The sequence below is a fragment of the Calidris pugnax genome, unplaced genomic scaffold (genome assembly GCF_001431845.1).
Source record: "Calidris pugnax isolate Ruff unplaced genomic scaffold, ASM143184v1 scaffold459, whole genome shotgun sequence".
Classification (NCBI taxonomy): Eukaryota; Metazoa; Chordata; class Aves; order Charadriiformes; family Scolopacidae; genus Calidris; species Calidris pugnax.
The window spans coordinates 335,462-353,791 of NW_015091670.1; the positions used below are offsets into that span (position 1 = coordinate 335,462).

The following is an 18,330-nucleotide window of genomic DNA, read 5'->3' on the forward strand; positions in this document are numbered from 1 at the left end:
GCTGATGGCTCCCTAAACGCTGATTTGCAGAAGCCTGCGGAAAGAGCAGGTTTTAACCCAAAGCGCAGAAATTCTGCCTCTCGGGGTGCTCACCGCATTCCGGGGGGTCTCAATGGAGCCAAACCCACCCCGGGATGCTGCGAGATGGGGAGGGGGGGCTGCTGAGTGCCCCCCAGACTTTGGGGGGACCCCGGCAGAGCGAGGGGCTGTACCCAGAAGCCGGGGGGGGGCCATCCTGCCTGCTCTGCCCTGGGATGCAGCCCCCACCTCGGGGTCCCCACCGCTGCCGGAGGGACGGCTGCCCCACGAGGGCTGGAGATGCCACCATTGAGCCCCCAAGCTCAGAAGAAAAAAACCACTTTTGGGTTTTTTGGTGGGTTTTTTTTTTTTTCTGTTTTTTTCCCCCCCCCCTCCACCTTGCCGGGGGCGTGGGGACGAGGGACCTGCCCGAGCCTGCGTGCCAGCTCTCCCAACCAAATGACGGGCGCCTTGGAAATGCCAGCAGCGTCCTGCCGCCCCCTCGGCAAGCTGCTGAGCGAGGCATGACTAACGGCCCCCGTGCCGGCTCCTGGCGCCGGCTCCGGCAGCAGCTCCATGCCAGCGGCAGGGAAAGCGCTTCCCAGCCAGCCAGCGCCTTGGCACGGCCACCCCTGCGCCCACCCGGGGAGGGGGGAGAAGGAATTTGCTCCCCCCCCACCTCTCCGCAACGATCACGGGTCCAAATGGGGTCCTTCTCCCCAAGGGGATGCTCCCTGGGATTGGGAATTGGGGGGGGGCATGGTCATACGCCCAGTGAACCATCCACCAGTGGGGGAATCACACGTGGGGTTGGCAGGGACCTCTGGAGAGCACCCAGGCCAACCCCCGGCCAGAGCAGGGGCACCCACAGCAGCTCCCACAGCAACGTCTCCAGGGGGGTTGCAATGTCTCCAGAGAAGGAGACTCCACCACCTCTCTGGGCAGCCTCTGCCAGGCCTCTGCCACCCTCACACCAAACAACGGCCTCCTCAGGGTGTTCCCATGGAGCTTCCCCTGCTCCAGTTGGTGCCCGTTCCCTCTTGGCCTGGCCCTGGGCACCACTGGGAAAAGCCTGGCCCCATCCTCCTGACACCCACCCTGGAAGGATTGCCAGGCCTTGAGCACATCCCCCCTCCCTCTGCTCTTCTCCACACTAAACACACCCAAGTTCCTAAGCCTTTCCTCAGCACAGAGATGCTCTAGGCCCCTCGCCATCTTGGCAGCCCTTTGCTCTGCCCTCTCCACCACTTCCCTGCCCGTGTGTAACTGGGGAGCCCAGCACTGGTCCCAGTGCTCCAGCTGGGGCCTCCCCAGGGCAGAGCAGAGGGGCAGGATGACCTCCCTCCACCTGCTGGCCACGCTCTTCTTGATGGCCCCCAGGATGCCCTTGGCCTTCTTGGCCACCAGGGCCCATTGCTGGCTCCTGGGCATCCTGGTGTCCCCCAGGACTCCCAGGTCTTTCTCCCCAGAGCTGCTCTCCAGCAGGTCCCCCCCAACCTGTCCTGGTGCAGGGGGTGATTCCTCCCCAGGAGCATCACCCTGCACTTGCCCTCGTTGAATTCCATCAGGTTCCTCTCCCCCCACCTCTCTGGCCTGCCCAGCACAGCCCTGGAAGCTGGTGGGAAGTTTTTTGGGGGACCACCACGACTACCAACCCACATCTAACGGGCACACACCCCCTCCCCAGCCTCGTCCCATGGGACGGGAGCTGCCACGCAGAGCCCCGGTGTTGGCACCGCATGGGGGAGTTCATTAAGGGGATGGTCCTGCCTGGCATCACCGGACAATCTGCCCCCGGCCCATTTGCCCCACGGCAGAGACAGGTGGGGAAGGAGCAGAGAAAAGAGAGGGGAAGGGGAAGGAGAGGGAAAGGGCAGGGGAAGAAGAGAGAAGGAGAAAGGAAGGAGCGGGAAGGAGCAGGGCAAAGAGTGGGGAAGGAGAGGGAAGAGGCAGGAGAAGAAGAGGGAAGAAGCAGAGGAGGAGCGGGAAAGGAGCGGGAAGAAGCAGAGAAGCAGAGGGAAGGAGGGAGGAAAGAGTGAGGAAAGAGGAGAGAAGTGGAGGAAAGAAGCACAGAAAAAGCAGGGAAGCAGAAGGAAGGAGCAAGGAAGGAGCAGGAAAAGAGCAGGAAAAGAGCCAGGAAGGAGCAGGAAAAGGAGCAGAGAAAAAGCAGGGAAGTAGAAGGAAGGAGGGAGGAAAGAGTGAGGAAGAAGTAAGGAAAGAGTAGAGAAGCAGAGGGAAGAAGCAGAGAAAAAAATAGGGAAGGAGAAGGAAGGAGCAAGGAAGAAGCAGAAAGAGTGGGGAAGGAGCAGGGGAAAAGAGGGAAGGGGCAGAAGGAGCAGGGAAGGAGCAGGGGAAAAGTGGGGAAGGAGCGGGGGAAAAGCAGGGAAAGGACAGAAGGAGCAGGGAAGGAGGAAGAAAGGAGGAAGAAAGGAGGAAGAAAGGAGGAAGAAAGGAGGAAGAAAGGAGGAAGAAAGGAGGAAGAAAGGAGGAAGAAAGGAGGAAGAAAGGAGGAAGAAAGGAGGAAGAAAGGAGGAAGAAAGGAGGAAGAAAGGAGGAAGAAAGGAGGAAGAAAGGAGGAAGAAAGGAGGAAGAAAGGAGGAAGAAAGGAGGAAGAAAGGAGGAAGAAAGGAGGAAGAACGAGCAGGGAACGAGCAGGGAACGAGCAGGGAACGAGCAGGGGAAACGTGGGGAAGGTGCGGGGGAAAAGCAGGGAAAGGGCAGAAGAAGCAGGGAAGGAGCAGGGAAGGAGGAAGAAAGGAGGAAGAAAGGAGTAGAAAGAGCAGAGAAGGAGCAGGGGAAAAGTGGGGAAGGAGTGGGGGAAAAGCAGGGAAAGGACAGAAGGAGCAGGGAAGCAGAGGAAAGAAGCAAGGAAGGAGGAAGAAAGGAGTAGAAAGAGCAGGGAAGCAGAGGGAAGAGGCAGGGAAGCAGAATCTCCCCAGGAGCAGCCCCTTGCTCCCATCCCTGGCTCCCTGCGCTGGAGGGATGCTCGGGGGCAGGATGTGACCCGGGGGGGGGGCTGGGGGGGGTTCAGCCGACTTTCCAAGAACTGCAGCTGCTGCCCATTTCCCCATTTCCCGGGGTTTGGGAGCGGAGCGGGAGCGACGGCGGCGGCGGGCGAGGCGGCAGCACCATCTAGTGGGGTGCTCCCCGCTCCAGGGTGGCACCCCCAGAGCTCTGCGGGGCTAGCGAGGCTCCAAAATCGGGCCAGTTGCTGCAGGGAGGTGCTAGCCAGGGGGCTCTGCCCCACAGCCCCACACCCAGTAGCCCCCCCTCCCAGGATCGGGGCGCAGGGGCTGCCGTGGGGCTGGACACCGCGCTGGGAAGGCAGGCAAGGAGGGGGGGAAGGAAAATTGCTGAGCCCAAACCGCCCTCGCAGGCAGGAGAGGGGGGCAGGCAGGGGGAGAGCATCCCCGCCAGCTGGGGTGATGCCCACCAGCCCTTCCCCACCCACCGCAGACCCTTCCCCTCCCCTGTTTCACCTCTTCCCACCCCAGCCCCTGCCCCACATCAAGGCGCACACCATCCTTGCCCCACATCATGGCACACACCATCCTTGTCGGTCGTGAACCTCGATCCGTGGTGGGGATGGAGCTGAGAAAACACCCTCCAGGGTTTGCCCGGGCACACACAGGGGTGAGGAAGGGCATCCAGCCCCCCCTGCCCTCCGTCCCCACGCAGCCAGACCCTGCCCGCCCCATCCCCTGCTCCTCCAGCCCCTCACCTTGGCTACAAACTGCTTGTCCTTCTGATCCAGGTTGGCCGTGGGGGCCACGTAATCCCTCCAGATCCTCAGCTTGCGCTCCTTGGCGAACCTGGGAGGGGGGGGGACACACACAGACAGACAGACGTGATGCCAGGGCTCAGGTCCCCAGCAGGGACAACCTTGCCTTACATTAAATCACCCAGCAAAGCCCAGAGGCAGGAGGACTCATGTAGATGTGCAAGGAGAGATCATAGCTCCCTCCCAGCCGGGAGAGCACGGGGTGGGGGGAGCCCCACAGAGGGGTGGGGAGAGGGGGCTGGAGTCACCCCGGGTGCCCCACGGCTCCAGGTGGGAGCGTGGCCAGTGTGGGACTCACCTCTCGGCCGCCCGCAGCTTGTCGGCCCCGCGGGTGTAGACGGCGATGGACCAGTCCACGCAGCGGGCAAAGCCCTCCTTCAGCAGGAGCTCGGTGATGTTCCCGTTCTGTGGGGGGCAGCGGGGGCTCAGCCACGGGGGACGCAGCACCCACACCTTCCCCTGCACCCACGCCCCCCTTTCCTCCCCTAATCCCTGCCCCGTTGCGAGGGAGGACCTTGCTCACCCTGCTCAACCCTTCAGATCATAGAATCATAGAATCATCATAGAATTGCCCAGGCTGGAAGGGACCTCCAAAGGCCATCTAGTCCCACCCCCCCGCAGTCAGCAGGGACACCCCCAACTAGACCAGGTTGCCCAGGGCCTCGTCGAGCCTCTCCTTGAATATCTCCAGGGATGGGGCCTCAACCACCTCCCTGGGCAACCTGTTCCAGTGCTCCACCACCCTCCCAGTGAAGAACCCTCTCCTCATCTCCAGTCTAAAGCTGTTCCCCTCCAGCTTGAAGCCATTGCCCCTCGTCCTGTCACTGCAGGCCTTTCTAAACAGGCTCTCCCCAGCCTTCCTGTAGGCTCCCTTCAGGTACTGGAAGGCTGCTATTAGGTCTCCCCGGAGCCTCCTCTTCTCCAGGCTGAACAACCCCAGCTCCCTCAGCCTGTCCTCGGAGCAGAGGTGCTCCATCCCCCTGATCATCCTCGTGGCCCTCCTCTGGACCCTCTCCATCAGGTCCATGTCCTTCTTATATTGAGGGCTCCAGACCTGCACACAATACTCCAGGTGAGGTCTCACCAGAGCAGAGTAAAATGGCAGAATCCCCTCTCTGGACCTGCTGGCAACACTTCTTTTGATGCAGCCCAGGATGGGATTGACCTTCTGGCCTGCAGCTGCCCACTGCCTGCTCATGTCCAGCTTCTCATCCACCAGCACCCCCAAGTCCCTTTCCTCAGGGCTGCTTTCCAATCCCTCACCCCCTAGTCTGTACTGATGGTGAGGATTGTTCCAGCCCAGGTGCAGAACCTTGCATTTGCTCTTGTTGAACCTCATGAGGTTCACCTGGCCCCACCTCTCCAGCCTGTCCAGGTCCTTTTGTCCCCCCAAAAAAGCCCAACCACAGCACCCCCAGGGCTCTCAGAGGCCACCCCAGCGATGCCCACCCACCTCGGGGGCTGCCCAGATGGACCGTGGTCCCCCACCAGTAAGGAGCACACAACTCCCAGTTGTCCTGAGCCCCCACCGGAGGCACCTGGACCTCGCAACCACCTTCAGCATCTCCAGCCGAGGACAAGCAGCAGCCCCACCGCCCTCCAGGACCCTCTCCCACCCCTCTGGCCCCACTTGCCGGGTGCAGGATGGTGCCCAGGATGTTCTGGTTGTGGCAGCTCTCCAGGACGATCTGCACATCCCTCTGCAGCAGCCGCGACTCTGTGAAGAACTTGGCTTCGGCCGCAAAGGGCTCGGGGACTTCGGTGGCGTCCGCCTCCCGCTTGAACGTGGGGCACTGTGGAAGAGGGGGGGCTGTCAGGGCACGGGCTGGCCCCTAAAACCTCTAAAACCTCGGCAAGGGGGTGGGAAACCTCCCCGGGGAGGAAGGGTGACAGTGGGATCGAGGGCACCCTCAGCAAGTTTGTGGGTGACACCAAGCTGGGCGGTGGGGTGACACGCCGGAGGGACAGGATGGCATCCAGAGGGACCCGGAGAGGCTGGAGAAGTGGGTCCCTGTGACCCTCGTGGGGTTCCATCTGGCCAAATGTGGGGTCCTGCCCCTGGGTGGGGGCAGCCCCCGGTCCCAGCCCAGGCTGGGGATGGAGGGATGGGGAGCAGCCCTGCCCAGAAGGGCTTGGGGGGACACGGAGCTGTTGGATGGGGCCAGAGGAGGCCACGGAGATGCTGGGAGGGCTGGAGCCCCTCTGCTGGGAGGGGGGGCTGAGAGAGTTGGGGGGTTCAGCCTGGAGAAGAGAAGGCTCCGGGGAGACCTTGGAGCCCCTTCCTGTCCCTCAAGGGGAGACCTTGGAGCCCCTTCCAGTCCCTCAAGGAGCTCCAGGAGAGATGGGGAGGGACTCTGGATGAGGGAGGGGAGCCCGAGGAGGAGGGGGAAGGGTTGGACCCTGCAAGAGGGGAGATGGAGCTGAGCTGTGGGGAAGAACTTGTTTGGTGGGAGGGTGGGGAGAGCCTGGCCCAGGTTGGGCAGAGAAGCTGTGGCTGCCCCATCCCTGGAGGGGTTCAAGGGCAGGTTGGAGGGGGCTTGGAGGGACCTGGGCTGGTGGGAGGTGTCCCTGCCCAGGGCAGGGGGTGGCACTGGGGAAGCTTTGAGGTCTCTTCCAACCCAAACCAGTCCGTGATTCTATGAATACCCTCATCAATGACACGGACAGTGGGACTGAGGGGAAGGGGAGGGCAGAGCACTCAGCAAGTCTGCAGATGACACCAAGTTGAGCGGTGGGGTGACACTCTGGAGGAACAAGATGCCATCCAGGACGTAGGAGGAACAAGGGTGTGAATTCAAGAGAGGACTTGCTGCACAGAGGAGCACTGAGGGTGCCAGCCGGGTCTCACCTTGATGCCCGAGAGCATGACAGTGACCAGGTAGTAATCGGGGAGGAGGAGGGCTCTCACCACGCTGCCGTCCCGGACGTGCTCTATGATGGCTGTGGAGCAGAAGCAGAGGTTGGAGCTGCTGCAGAGGGGCTTGGCAGGACCCACGGAGCCAGACCCATGCCTCTTCCATCCTCTGCAGCGAGAGGGTGCAGGGAACAGCACCCCAACAGCGTGGCCATCCCCCCGAGGCCGCAGAGGAGGTGATGGGGTGACCCCAGGAGCAGAGATGGAGCCAGCTTACCATTGACTGGCTTCTGGTGCATGGAGTCCACGAAGTGGCGGGGGTTCTCGATGGTGTACTTGAGGTCCCGGATGGTGTGGGAGCCCGTCCCCTCGCTCCACATCCCCTTCTTGGCACTCTTGGCTTGTTCCTCCAGCTCGGCCAGTCTGCTCTGCTCGGGGCTGCAAGGACAGGAGGGGAAGGTGGTGAGGCCAGGCCCCGGGGCAGGCAGGGCGCCGCCGCTGCCTGTGATGTTTTATTACCAAGAACATCCATCTTTCCGGGCACTTTCCTGGATGCTTTAACGATTTGAGCGCTCGCCTCGAGAAAAGGCAGCGCCTGGGTGAGCCGGTGAGCGATGCTTCCAGCTGCTGAGGGCAGCGCAACGTACATCACAGCAGGGCTCTCCAGCACAAAGGCAGCACCATCAATGTCAGGGCACACACACCCAACCCCCCCCTAAAATTGAGGAGGATAACACATTTCCTCCAGTTGAGGAGAAGAGAAGGCTCTGGGAAGACCTTGGAGACCCTCAAGTCCCTCAATTCTCAATCAGGGAGGGGAACCATGGGAGGAGGGGGAAGGGTTTTAAGCTGAAAAACAGGAGATTGAACTGAGCTGTGGGGAAGAACTTGTTTGGTGGGAGGGTGGTGAGAGCCTGGCCCAGGTTGCCCCCAGAAGCTGTGGCTGCCCCATCCCTGGAGGGGTTCAAGGGCAGGTTGGAGGGGGCTTGGAGCAACGTGGTGTGGTGGGAGGTGTCCCTGCCCAGGGCAGGGGGTGGCACCGGGGGGGCTTTAAGCTCCCTTCAACCCAAACCCTTCTGTGATTCCATGATTCTGTGATTCTTCAGCTCAGGGAAAAGCTGCAACCTGATGAATCCTGAATTTCCACACAAGTGCCCGGCTCAAGCAGCTGACAAGTGAGTGGCTGAGAGTCCCCTCACACACCCGTTAATTAACACCCCCTTTGAATTAGGAGAGCAAACACGAGCAGCGCGGTGCTCCCGGTGATGTCTAATGACAGGAAGCCCAGCCCTGTGCTCACAGCCCCAACACAACGGTGATGGAGCTCCTGGCAGCAGCATCCCCAACCCCAGGGGGCTGCATCCTCCACTCTCATCCCGGGGGGATTGGGGTGACCAGCTCCACTGGGGATGCAACCTGCTGGGTGCTCTTGCAGGAGGAGCTTGAAGGATTGGAGCTACTAGAAGGTCGCCGTGAGGTTGCCCAGGTCCCCCCAGTACGATCATCCCCCTGGGCTGGGCACTGGTGAGGACCCAACTCGAGGGCTGGGTCCAGTTTTGGGACCCTCACCTCTCCCAGGAGACCTTAACAGCCTTTCAATATCTGAAGGGAGCTACAGGAGAGCTGGAGAGGGACTCTTTGTCAGGAAGTGCAGTGACAGGACAAGGGGTAATGGTTTTCAACTGGAAGAGGGGAGATTTAGGTCAGATACTAGAAATTCTTTACAGTGAGAGTGGTGAGAGCCTGGAACAGGTTGCCCAGGGAGGTTGTGGATGCCCCATCCCTGGAGGGGTTCAAGGCCAGGCTGGATGGGGCTTCGGGCAACCTGCTCTAGTGGGAGGTGTCCCTGCCCAGGGCAGGGGGGGTGGAACTAGATGATCTTTGAGGTCCCTTCCAACCCAAACCATTCTATGATTCTATGAAAAAAGACCTTGAGGGCCTGGAGTGTGTCCAGAGAAGGGCAACGGAGCTGGGGAGGGGGTTGGAGACCAAGGAGAAGGGTCTGGAGAACTTCTGCGGGAGCTGGGGGGGTTCAGCCTGGAGAAAAGGAGGCTGAGGGGAGACCTTCTTGCTCTCTCCAACTCCCTGAAAGGAGGGGGCAGCCAGGGGGGGTCGGGCTCTTCTCCCAACCCACAGGCAATGGGACAAGAGGAAACGGCCTCAAGTTGCCCCAGGGGAGGTTTAGGATGGAGATTGGGGAAAATGTCCTCCCCAAAAGGGCTGTGAAGCCTTGGCAGAGGCTGCCCAGGGCAGTGGTGGAGTCCCCATCCCTGGAGGGATTTCAAAGCCGGGCAGACGTGGTGCTGAGGGACAGGGGTTAGTGCTGGACTTTCTAAAATCAGAAAGGTTTGGGTGGGAAGGGAGCTTAAAGATCATTGAGGCAGGGACACCTCCCACCAGCCCAGGTTGCTCCAAGCCCCCTCCAACCTGCCCTTGAACCCCTCCAGGGATGGGGCAGCCACAGCTTCTCTGCCCAACCTGGGCCAGGCTCTCACCACCCTCAGAGCGAAAAACTTGGCAGTGTCTGATTAACTTGGTTGGACTCAACGATCTTAGAGGTCTCTTCCAACCTAAAGAACTCCACGTTTCTGTGATTCTAAAGTTGGTACAGGCACGTTCCCAAAGAGCTTGGGGACAGGGACAGTCACAAATGTCCCCGGGCAGGCAGCAGGCAGGACCTGCCAGTAGAAGTTCCAGCACAGACAGGTCTGGGCATAAAATAACCCATCCGCGCCCTTGGCAGTGCCCGCTGTTTGCTCAACGAACCTGTTTATGGGCTGCACCACCCAAAACACTGGGTGGCAAGTGTCCCAGTGTGCCAGGGACAGTTTTAGGAAGCCACACGGGCACGTTTCCAGCCCAACAGGCGTGGGGATGGAAACAGCACCCAACCGGTATTGACAGCCCTGCCACAAAAACCACTGGCACCCCTGGAACCGGATTGCCGGGGCCTGAGGCTGTGCCATGGGGACATGGGCACACCATGGCTGATGCCAGGCTTCTCCCTCGCTCCAGGATGGGGAAAACGCTCCCAGGATGATTCCAGCATCGGCTCCAACAGCATCGCACCGCCCGGACGAGGGGCAGGAGTGTCACATCACCACCTCTCCAGCGTGAATTAAAGCCCCTCAGCTCCACACCAGGCGTCATTTGCCAGCGACCAAGAGCTTCAGAAGACTTTCTGCTCCGCTCCTTCGGCATCCAGGGCAAGGAGATGCCCAGCTCCCCCTCCCCAGCCCCTGGAGACACCAATCCTAAAGCCAAGGGGTCATCATGCCGGGACACCGATGTCTGTGAAACCCGGGCACTGCAGGGAGCCCTGGGGCAGAGGAGGGTGGTCAACCAAAGCTGAGGAGCCCAACCTTCTCTGTGCCCGGGTCATTGCCCACAGAGCATCAGCAGGGGCTCAGCGCAGGAAGGCACCCATGTACGTACTTGTTGGCTCGGATCCCTTCCCGGCGGGAGGCCAGCCCTTCGGCCACCAGGGACTCGGCGATGTTCTCACCACTGGTGTCTGCAGGGAGAGGAGGAGAAGAGTCAGCAAGATGAGCCATTATCACACTTGGGACAGCCCAGACAAAAGCTCCCAAGATGATTCCACCTCTAAGTGCTGGAGCAATCCGGGAGCCAAAGCCTCCCACCACCAGCCTGGTGCCCCAGCAGCACGTGGCCTCCATGGTCCATCCAGCAGAGCAGCCCAAGGCTCTCCTTGGGACACCGTTTCCCCCAGACCGGGGCTAAGAAAGTGGGAAGGTGGCACGTTGCTCCCATGCACTAGGGGACAGCAAGGCTTGCTGTCACCCAGGACCATCTCCATGGGAAGGGGACACCCTCAGCGCCCATGAGCTACAACGGGCACCGCTGCACAACACATCCTTCCCGGGCTGCATCAGAAGCAGCATTGGCCAGGCAGGGTGAGGGGGGGATTCTGCCCCTCTGGGGAGACCCACGTGGAACACTGTGTCCAGCTCTGGGGCCACCAACAGCAGAAGGACATGGACCCATTGGAGGGGGCCAGAGGAGGCCACGGAGATGCTGGGAGGGCTGGAGCCCCTCTGCTTGAAGGGGGGGCTGAGAGAGTTGGGGGGTTCAGCCTGGAGAAGAGAAGGCTCCGGGGAGACCTTGGAGCCCCTTCCAGTCCCTCAAGGGGGGGGGCTCCAGGAAAGCTGGGGAGGGACTCTGGATGAGGGAGGGGAGCCCTAGGAGGAGGGGGAAGGGTTGGACCCTGCAAGAGGGGAGATGGAGCTGAGCTGTGGGGAAGAACTTGTTTGGTGGGAGGGAGGTGAGAGCCTGGCCCAGGTTGGGCAGAGAAGCTGTGGCTGCCCCATCCCTGGAGGGGTTCAAGGGCAGGTTGGAGGGGGCTTGGAGCAACCTGGGCTGGTGGGAGGTGTCCCTGCCCAGGGCAGGGGGTGGCACTGGGGGGGCTTTAAGCTCCCTTTAACCCAAACCCCTCTGTGATTCCATGACTCCTCTGCAGAAACACCTGGGGCTCAGGGCTACCAAGAGCCAGAGCCCGTGGGGAGGTGGGGGACAAACACCACGGTCCAGGGTGGGTCCTGGGTCAGAGACAGTGGATAAACAAGAGGATTCAGGCAGAAACCCCCCGCTGGAGGGAAGGCAGGTGATTACACGGTCCCAAGCAGCTGGGAGGGGGTGGAGGGCACCGTGCAGACCCCCACGATTCCCCAGCACCTCCACTCTGGCTTGGCCACCACCGGTGAGTGCCAACAAGCCCCCAAGCCCCCCAAAACCCCCAGCTCCCCAAAGCCTAGAGCTGCAGACAACCTGCTGCATCCCTGCCGGGGAAGCTGCCGCAGCGTTTCCATATTAACGGTGTTTAAACCTTGACAAACTTCACCAGGAAACGTTTTAATGCTTCATTTCTCACCTCCGCGGTGTGACAGGCTGGGATCTGTGACAACCAGGACGACACCTACGTGGGAGGCAGGGCACAGGAGCCCTCACCCTGGCAGAGGACAAGGCTCCCGGTGACCGGGAGGGAGCACCCCCCCGCCGTGGGGTGTCACCCAACACCAAAAACCTCTTTCAAGCTTTATTTGTCACAGGCTGAGCCCTGGGGACCTGCCACGGCTCCTGCTGAAGGATGATGGATGGGGTGGGAAAGCCCAGAGCAGCACTTTTCCAAAACCACAATCCCTGCAGGAGGGGATCCCCGTCCCAAAGAGCTTCCCAGTCCCCCCACAAGCAAACTGGGAGCTGGGGAATGAGCCTGGAGGTGACATTTACACCCAGTTATTTGTCTCGGGGGGTTAAAAGGCTCATCCTGGCAGCACATGGGGCTGTGCTCCCCCTCTAGGGACCATGGGGGTCTCACGTTCCCTCTCTGGATGGGGACCCCCCCAGGGACAGGGGAGATGCTGGCTGGAGCCTACTGGGATGCAGTGGCCATGGGAAGCCACCCTGGGTCACCCTCATGGTAGCAACGAGGTGCCAGTGGAAAGGGGGTCCAAGCAGGGCTATTGACCACCCAGAGCCACACTGGCCACATCCAGCAAAGCCCAAAAACCGCTGAGGAGAAAGCTCCAGCCTCCTGGGGAGCTGCACGGCCACAAATGCCCCCGCTGATGCTCTGGGGCAGGGAACAGGAGCCAGCAGAGATGCTGGGCTTTGTGGCCGTGCAGCAGAGCTGATGGCTACCAATCCCCATCCTGGCCAGCCAGAGGCACCAGCAACTCCTGGGGACACACAACCAGAACTCAATAGCCCCTGAGCTCCACTTGGTCCTTCCCTCCTTCCCCCAGCCATGGGGAGTTACCCCCACTCAGCTTCCCACCGGAGAGGGGGCTGCCACGGAGCTCCGGCTGAGCCTGACCCAGACCCCAGTTGTACCCCAAATATTGCAGCTCTGGGGAGGAAGACCTGGGAGTCCTGGGGGACACCAGGATGCCCAGGAGCCAGCAATGGGCCCTGGTGGCCAAGGCGGCCAAGGGCATCCTGGGGGGCATCAGGAAGAGCGTGGCCAGCAGGTGGAGGGAGGTCATCCTGCCCCTCTGCTCTGCCCTGGGGAGGCCCCAGCTGCAGCACTGGGACCAGTGCTGGGCTCCCCAGTTCCAGAAGGCCAGGGAAGTGGTGGAGAGGGCAGAGCAAAGGGCTGCCAAGATGGTGAGGGGACTAGAGCATCTCTGTGCTGAGGAAAGGCTGAGGGACTTGGGTGTGTTTAGTGTGGAGAAGAGCAGAGGGAGGGGGGATGTGTTCAAGGCCTGGCAATCCTTCCAGGGGGGGTGTCAGGAGGATGGGGCCAGGCTTTTCCCAGTGGTGCCCAGGGCCAGGCCAAGAGGGAACGGGCACCAACTGGACCAGGGGAAGCTCCATGGGAACACCATGAGGAGGCCGTTGTTTGGTGTGAGGGTGGCAGAGGCTGCCCAGAGAGGTGGTGGAGTCTCCTTCTCTGGAGACATTGCAACCCCCCTGGAGACGTTGCTGTGGGAGCTGCTGTGGGCGCCCCTGCTCTGGCAGGGGGTTGGCCTGGGTGCTCTCCAGAGGTCCCTGACAACCCCACATCATTCTGGGGTGCCAGTGGTGGGGTTGTCCCAGCTCCACACTGACCCTCTGGTGGCACAGAGGTGCACTATTCACTTGGCACATCTCCTGCCCCGTGCCAAGGTGCTGCACCCATCTGCCCAGTGACCCTGCACCCGGCAGCACCCGGGGACAAGCTGGGTCCTGGTGAGCACCCACCCCCCAAGGAGCCCACCTACATCCAAGCAGATCTCAAAACCCACAGCAAGTCCAACCAGGAGCCACACCGAGCCCAGCAGAGCCGTGGCAATGAGACGTAGTCACCTCTAAGCCACTTTCCCACTTCATTTCTCCCACCAGACCAGACGGCTGAGGAGTAACCATGAGGAGCAAGAGCCCAAAAGCCTCCTCCACCCACCTGGATGGAACCAAAATCAGCCAGGGCTGTCGGCAGGGGGGACACAGCACCCTCATGAGAGGGGACCTACCCGGAGCCAAAGGCCACCCACACCAACACCAAGAAGGCCACCATGTCCCAGGCTACTCTAAGCCAGGGACAGTGAGTCCTGCAGGCACCAAACAGCCCTTGGGCTGAGAGGCTTTGCTTCTACCTCTCTGCTGTGTCCTCATGGAAGCCTTTTGGGTGATTTCCATCAGCCAGAGAGGAACACAAGTTATGGGACTTCTCCTAGCACTCCTAGCACCACGGCTCACGACCACCTGCAGCTGCAGCTCCAGAGAGCGCGGACGGGCTCCAACTGGGATATGCTCCCCTCCGAGAGCTGGAGCTCCACCAAAAACTGGGCATGCACCCTTCTGCCACCCACCGTGTCCCAAACCAACCTATGGAAGAGTAGTTCTGGCTGCAAGCACCCCACGCTGCCCACCAGCCCCCCCAACCCCAGCACTCACCTTTCCCCAGGTAGACCATCCCGTACTCCCGGCCCTGCGGGGTCTTGTACTCCACGGTGAAGCAGACCTCCTTCCCAATCAGCTTCTTCCGCAGGAACTCACGAGCTGGGAAGCCCCAGGGCTGGAGGGAAAGAAGAGCCCAGGGGTGAAAAGCAGCCGGGGGGGAGCCCAGAGCCTCCCCATCCCGGGGGGAAAAAGCCTTCTCCTCCAGATGTGCCGCATTAGCCCAGGACCGCGCCGATTGCAGCCCACGGAGCTCGCAGAGGAAGAGACCCTGTTACTCTGCAGGAGGAACACCCCCTCTTTCTCCCCCTCCAGCCCCAAAAAAGGGGTGATGGGTGGTTTTCCAGCCAGCATCGTGCTCCCTGAGCACAGATGGACCCAGCCACCCAAGCCCTGGACAGGGGGAGCAAGGATGGAGCTGCGGCGACGCTGGGGGAGGCTAGACCACCCCCAGCTCCCAGGGATGTAGTGGTGGCTCCTCCAGCTCCCCGTGGTGAAGGAGCAGAGCAGGACCAGACCAGACACGGTGGCCAGGAGAAGGGGGTCCTGGTGTCCCCCAGCACAGCGGCAGGGAGACAGGGGAGCCCCGGCGAGCTCAGCCCCGCTCCGGCACAGCGGGTGGGTGGGGAACGCGGTCCGGAGGAGAGAACATGACGTGCTCACAAACAATTAGCAAACCTGACAGGCGTAATTTTTTCTTTCTTTTTTTCTTTTTAAAAAAAAAAAGTGACATTTAAAGGCTGAAGCAGTGTTTAGAAGACAAACTCCCCAGGGAGAGCAATTAGCTGCCAGCGCTCAGCGCCACCCCCGGGGCTGGGAGGATGGGTGGCCGGGCTCCCCCCAACACAAACCCCACTGCTCCCAACCTCTGCACCCAACCTGCCAACCAAACACCCCCATTCCCTCCTCTGCCCCCAGCCCTGGGGCAGGCAGAGCCCTCCCAAGGTGTGCTGGCAGCCCCAAAAGCCCCCCACATCCTGGGCTGCATCCCCAGCAGGGTGAGGGGGGGGATTTTGCCCCTCTGCTCCGCTCTGGGGAGACCCCCCACCCCCAGTGCTGCCTCCAGCTCTGGGGCCACCAACAGCAGAAGGACACGGAGCTGTTGGAGGGGGCCAGAGGAGGCCACGGAGATGCTGGGAGGGCTGGAGCCCCTCTGCTGGGAGGGGGGGCTGAGAGAGTTGGGGGGGTTCAGCCTGGAGAAGAGAAGGCTCCGGGGAGACCTTGGAGACCCTTCCAGTCCCTCAAGGGGGGGGCTCCATGAAAGCTGGGGAGGGACTCTGGATGAGGGAGGGGAGCCCTAGGAGGAGGGGGAAGGGTTGGACCCTGCAAGAGGGGAGATGGAGCTGAGCTGTGGGGAAGAACTTGTTTGGTGGGAGGGTGGTGAGAGCCTGGCCCAGGTTGGGCAGAGAAGCTGTGGCTGCCCCATCCCTGGAGGGGTTCAAGGGCAGGTTGGAGGGGGCTTGGAGCAACGTGGTGCGGTGGGAGGTGTCCCTGCCCAGGGCAGGGGGTGGCTCTGGATGGGCTTTGAGGTCTCTTCCCACCCAAACCATTCTGTGATAAGCCTGGAGGCACCACCAGCTTCCCCTGGTCCTGCAGACCTAGCCCCATCCCAGCCCCGTGTGTGACCACAGTGGAGTGAGGCAGGAGAATTCCACCCCAAAAATCCACACTGTGAGGGACGAAGGAGGGAAAGGATCTCTTAAAGGATGCCCAAAGGGACTGTTTCATCCTGTGTCCTGCAGCCACAGCACCCCACGTGTCCCCAAGCCAGGCAGGGGGGTAGCACTGGCCGGGAGGGAGCTGGATGTTCCCCATGGGGTGGCAGGGGATGGAGGGGGGGTCAGCAGCCTGGGGACCCATCCTGGGGGTACCTACCTCATCCGGGGTGTCCTTGGCATCCGGCTGGCCGGCGGCGGCACGGCGGGCGAGGGTGCCGGCGCGGATGTTGCTGAGGTTGATCTGGCGCTCGGGGGGGGGCCCTCCTCGGGGCTGTCCTCGGACGATGATGGCACAGCCCGACAGCACCTGTGGGGGGGAGGCAGAGGGGTTATAGGGGGTGTCCATCCCCCCCCACAACAACAACCCCAGCAGAGGGGAGCAGCCGGGAGGGTGGGGAGGAAGAGGTGATGGAGCCGAGTGCAGGTGATGCTGCACAGACAGGCAAGACTTCCAGGGATGGATCCAGCATGGATCTGGGCACAGGAAACTTGGCACCCACGGGGTGGCATTCCTCGGGGCAGAGCCAGGAGATGCTCCAGGTTTCCTGCCCGGAGCTGTAGGAATGGCCCCAGCCAGGAGCACAGCTATGCTGGGCACCCCCATCCCATTCCATCCCCATCCCATCCCTCCAGCAGGTTCCCAGTGCTGCAGGGGGATCCCCGTGTTTGGGAGGGCACAGGAGGATGCAGGCAGGGAAAAACTGGCACCAGCGCTGCCCTGGAGCATCCTCCCAGGACAGGGGACACCAAGGAGGGACCATGCCCACAGCCTGGTTGGACACTGCTCTTGGCATGAGGGATTTAACCACCCGGGCTGCTCGGCATGGCCTCGGTGAGGCTCACAAGCCTTGAGCAAGGACCACGCTCACAGCAGAGGCTTTTTCCAACCGTGATGCCAAGACTTTTCCTGGGGGATCCGACCCGCTGGGAGCGCAGGGCACACGGGCACCGGTGAGGGACCGGCCCTACCCGGCACCCGTGGCCGGTAACTTCAGCCAAGCAGCTGCGGGGAGGGTGGAAAAACAAACCCACGTGGGGAAAACTGCTGGGAGAAGCCCCAAAAAACCACAGAGCCCCGTCCTGGAGCTCTCCTCCTCACACCCCACACCATCACAGTCACCGGCAAAAAGTCCTGGGGTTTCTCAAGGGCTCCTTCCCCCCCCGTAGCAGACCCTGAGGCACCCACGGGGCCACCAAAGCCGGGCTGGTGGCCAGGCAGAGCCAGCGTGCCAGGGATCACCCTCTCCTCCCGACCGAATGGGCACCGGGCTCCCCCGGCACGCGGGATCGATGCTGCTGGATTTGGGTTTCAGCCCGTGTCCTGGCTGCACGCCCGCCCCAAAATCCCCACGGAGGCTCACAGCGCATCCCGAAGCCAGAGAGGACTCCCACCCTGGCACAGGAGCCAGCCCAGCCCGATGCCAGGGCCACCAGCTGGCACCGAAAGGAGCCCCCGAGGGTCTGGTTGCCCCGGGGCACGGTGCCCACCGCTCCCCATCGCCTCCCGCGCGGAGCTGCCGGAATTCCAGCTCCAAAATTAAGGCTGAGCCGCGCACGGAGCCGTCCCCCGGCAAAGGCTCAGCGCTCCGTGCTTAAGGACTTAGAGGTTTCATGGCTGTAATTAACCTTAATCTTTAATTTATAGGGCAAGTCGGATGCTGTAACTGTTTCATCCAATTACCAACACAAACCCGGGAAGCGGGACGCCTTCGTTAGTGGAGCCCCACTCCGTGGGTGCGTGCAGTGCTGGGGGGTGGGCACACAGGGAGTCCCCCCCCTGCCTTGTGGCCACTGTCCCTGCCCGTGGAGTGGCCACGCCACTTGCCCACCGCCCCCCGGACAAGGAGCCACACACCCCTCTGTGGGCACCAGCTTCTGGCCAGGCTTTTGGGCAGCGACAGGACGGGGAGATGGTCCCTGCAGCCGGGCTTCACCCTCCCCAAAGTAGCCCCAGCCCCTGCCCTGCTAGCCCTGGCTGGCTAACACTAGCCCAGGTGCCCTGGCAGCCCTGCCCTGAGCTCCAGCCAGGGGAAGCCAGGCTTAAAACGGGCTGGAAAAAGTGATATTTAAGTGCGGGCTGAGCCGAGAGCATGATGGAGGTGCCAAGGGCAGGGCATGGCACAGGGACAGGGGGTGGAGAGACCCCGCTCCTGCAGGAGGGGACAGGACGGGGGTCCCACCAGCACAACCAGTGTCTGGGGGGGGGGGAGGGTTAAAACCCACCGCTGGAAGGGGACCCTGCCCCAGAGACTCAGCTCCAAGCCACGGGCCACCAGCCAGGCCTGTGCCACCCTGTGCCATCACCGACCCCCCAGAGCAGACCTGGACCCCAAGATGCCCAGCTGCCCCATGCCCAGCCATCCCGCCCCGGGGGGAGATCCCCCAGCCCCCCCAAAAAGGAAGGAGCCCGTTGCCACCCCATCTCACCCCCCCATGGGGTCCCGGGTGCCTCTTCCAGCCGGGGGGGAGCAGCTGGTGGCTCCACAGCCCTGACCCCCTATCACCTCCGGGCTCCCACTCTCCATCCCCGTCCTGCTCCCCTGTGCCAGGACGAGCCCCCCCCC

The 18,330-nt window shown here is 62.1% G+C and overlaps 1 protein-coding gene across 1 annotated transcript in view; it reads right to left on the bottom strand.

The window, feature by feature from the left end:
• Nucleotides 1-18,330, bottom strand: part of SND1 (staphylococcal nuclease and tudor domain containing 1) — a 278,207-nt gene that overhangs the window by 236,526 nt on the left and 23,351 nt on the right. The window contains exons 2-9 of the mRNA XM_014961957.1: nucleotides 15,924-16,073; nucleotides 14,046-14,166; nucleotides 10,089-10,167; nucleotides 6,931-7,091; nucleotides 6,648-6,739; nucleotides 5,434-5,592; nucleotides 4,098-4,204; nucleotides 3,740-3,830 (exon numbers count right to left, since the gene is read on the bottom strand). Of these exons, the coding sequence (XP_014817443.1) occupies nucleotides 3,740-3,830; nucleotides 4,098-4,204; nucleotides 5,434-5,592; nucleotides 6,648-6,739; nucleotides 6,931-7,091; nucleotides 10,089-10,167; nucleotides 14,046-14,166; nucleotides 15,924-16,073 (960 nt within the window). The remainder of the gene's footprint in view (nucleotides 1-3,739; nucleotides 3,831-4,097; nucleotides 4,205-5,433; nucleotides 5,593-6,647; nucleotides 6,740-6,930; nucleotides 7,092-10,088; nucleotides 10,168-14,045; nucleotides 14,167-15,923; nucleotides 16,074-18,330) is intronic.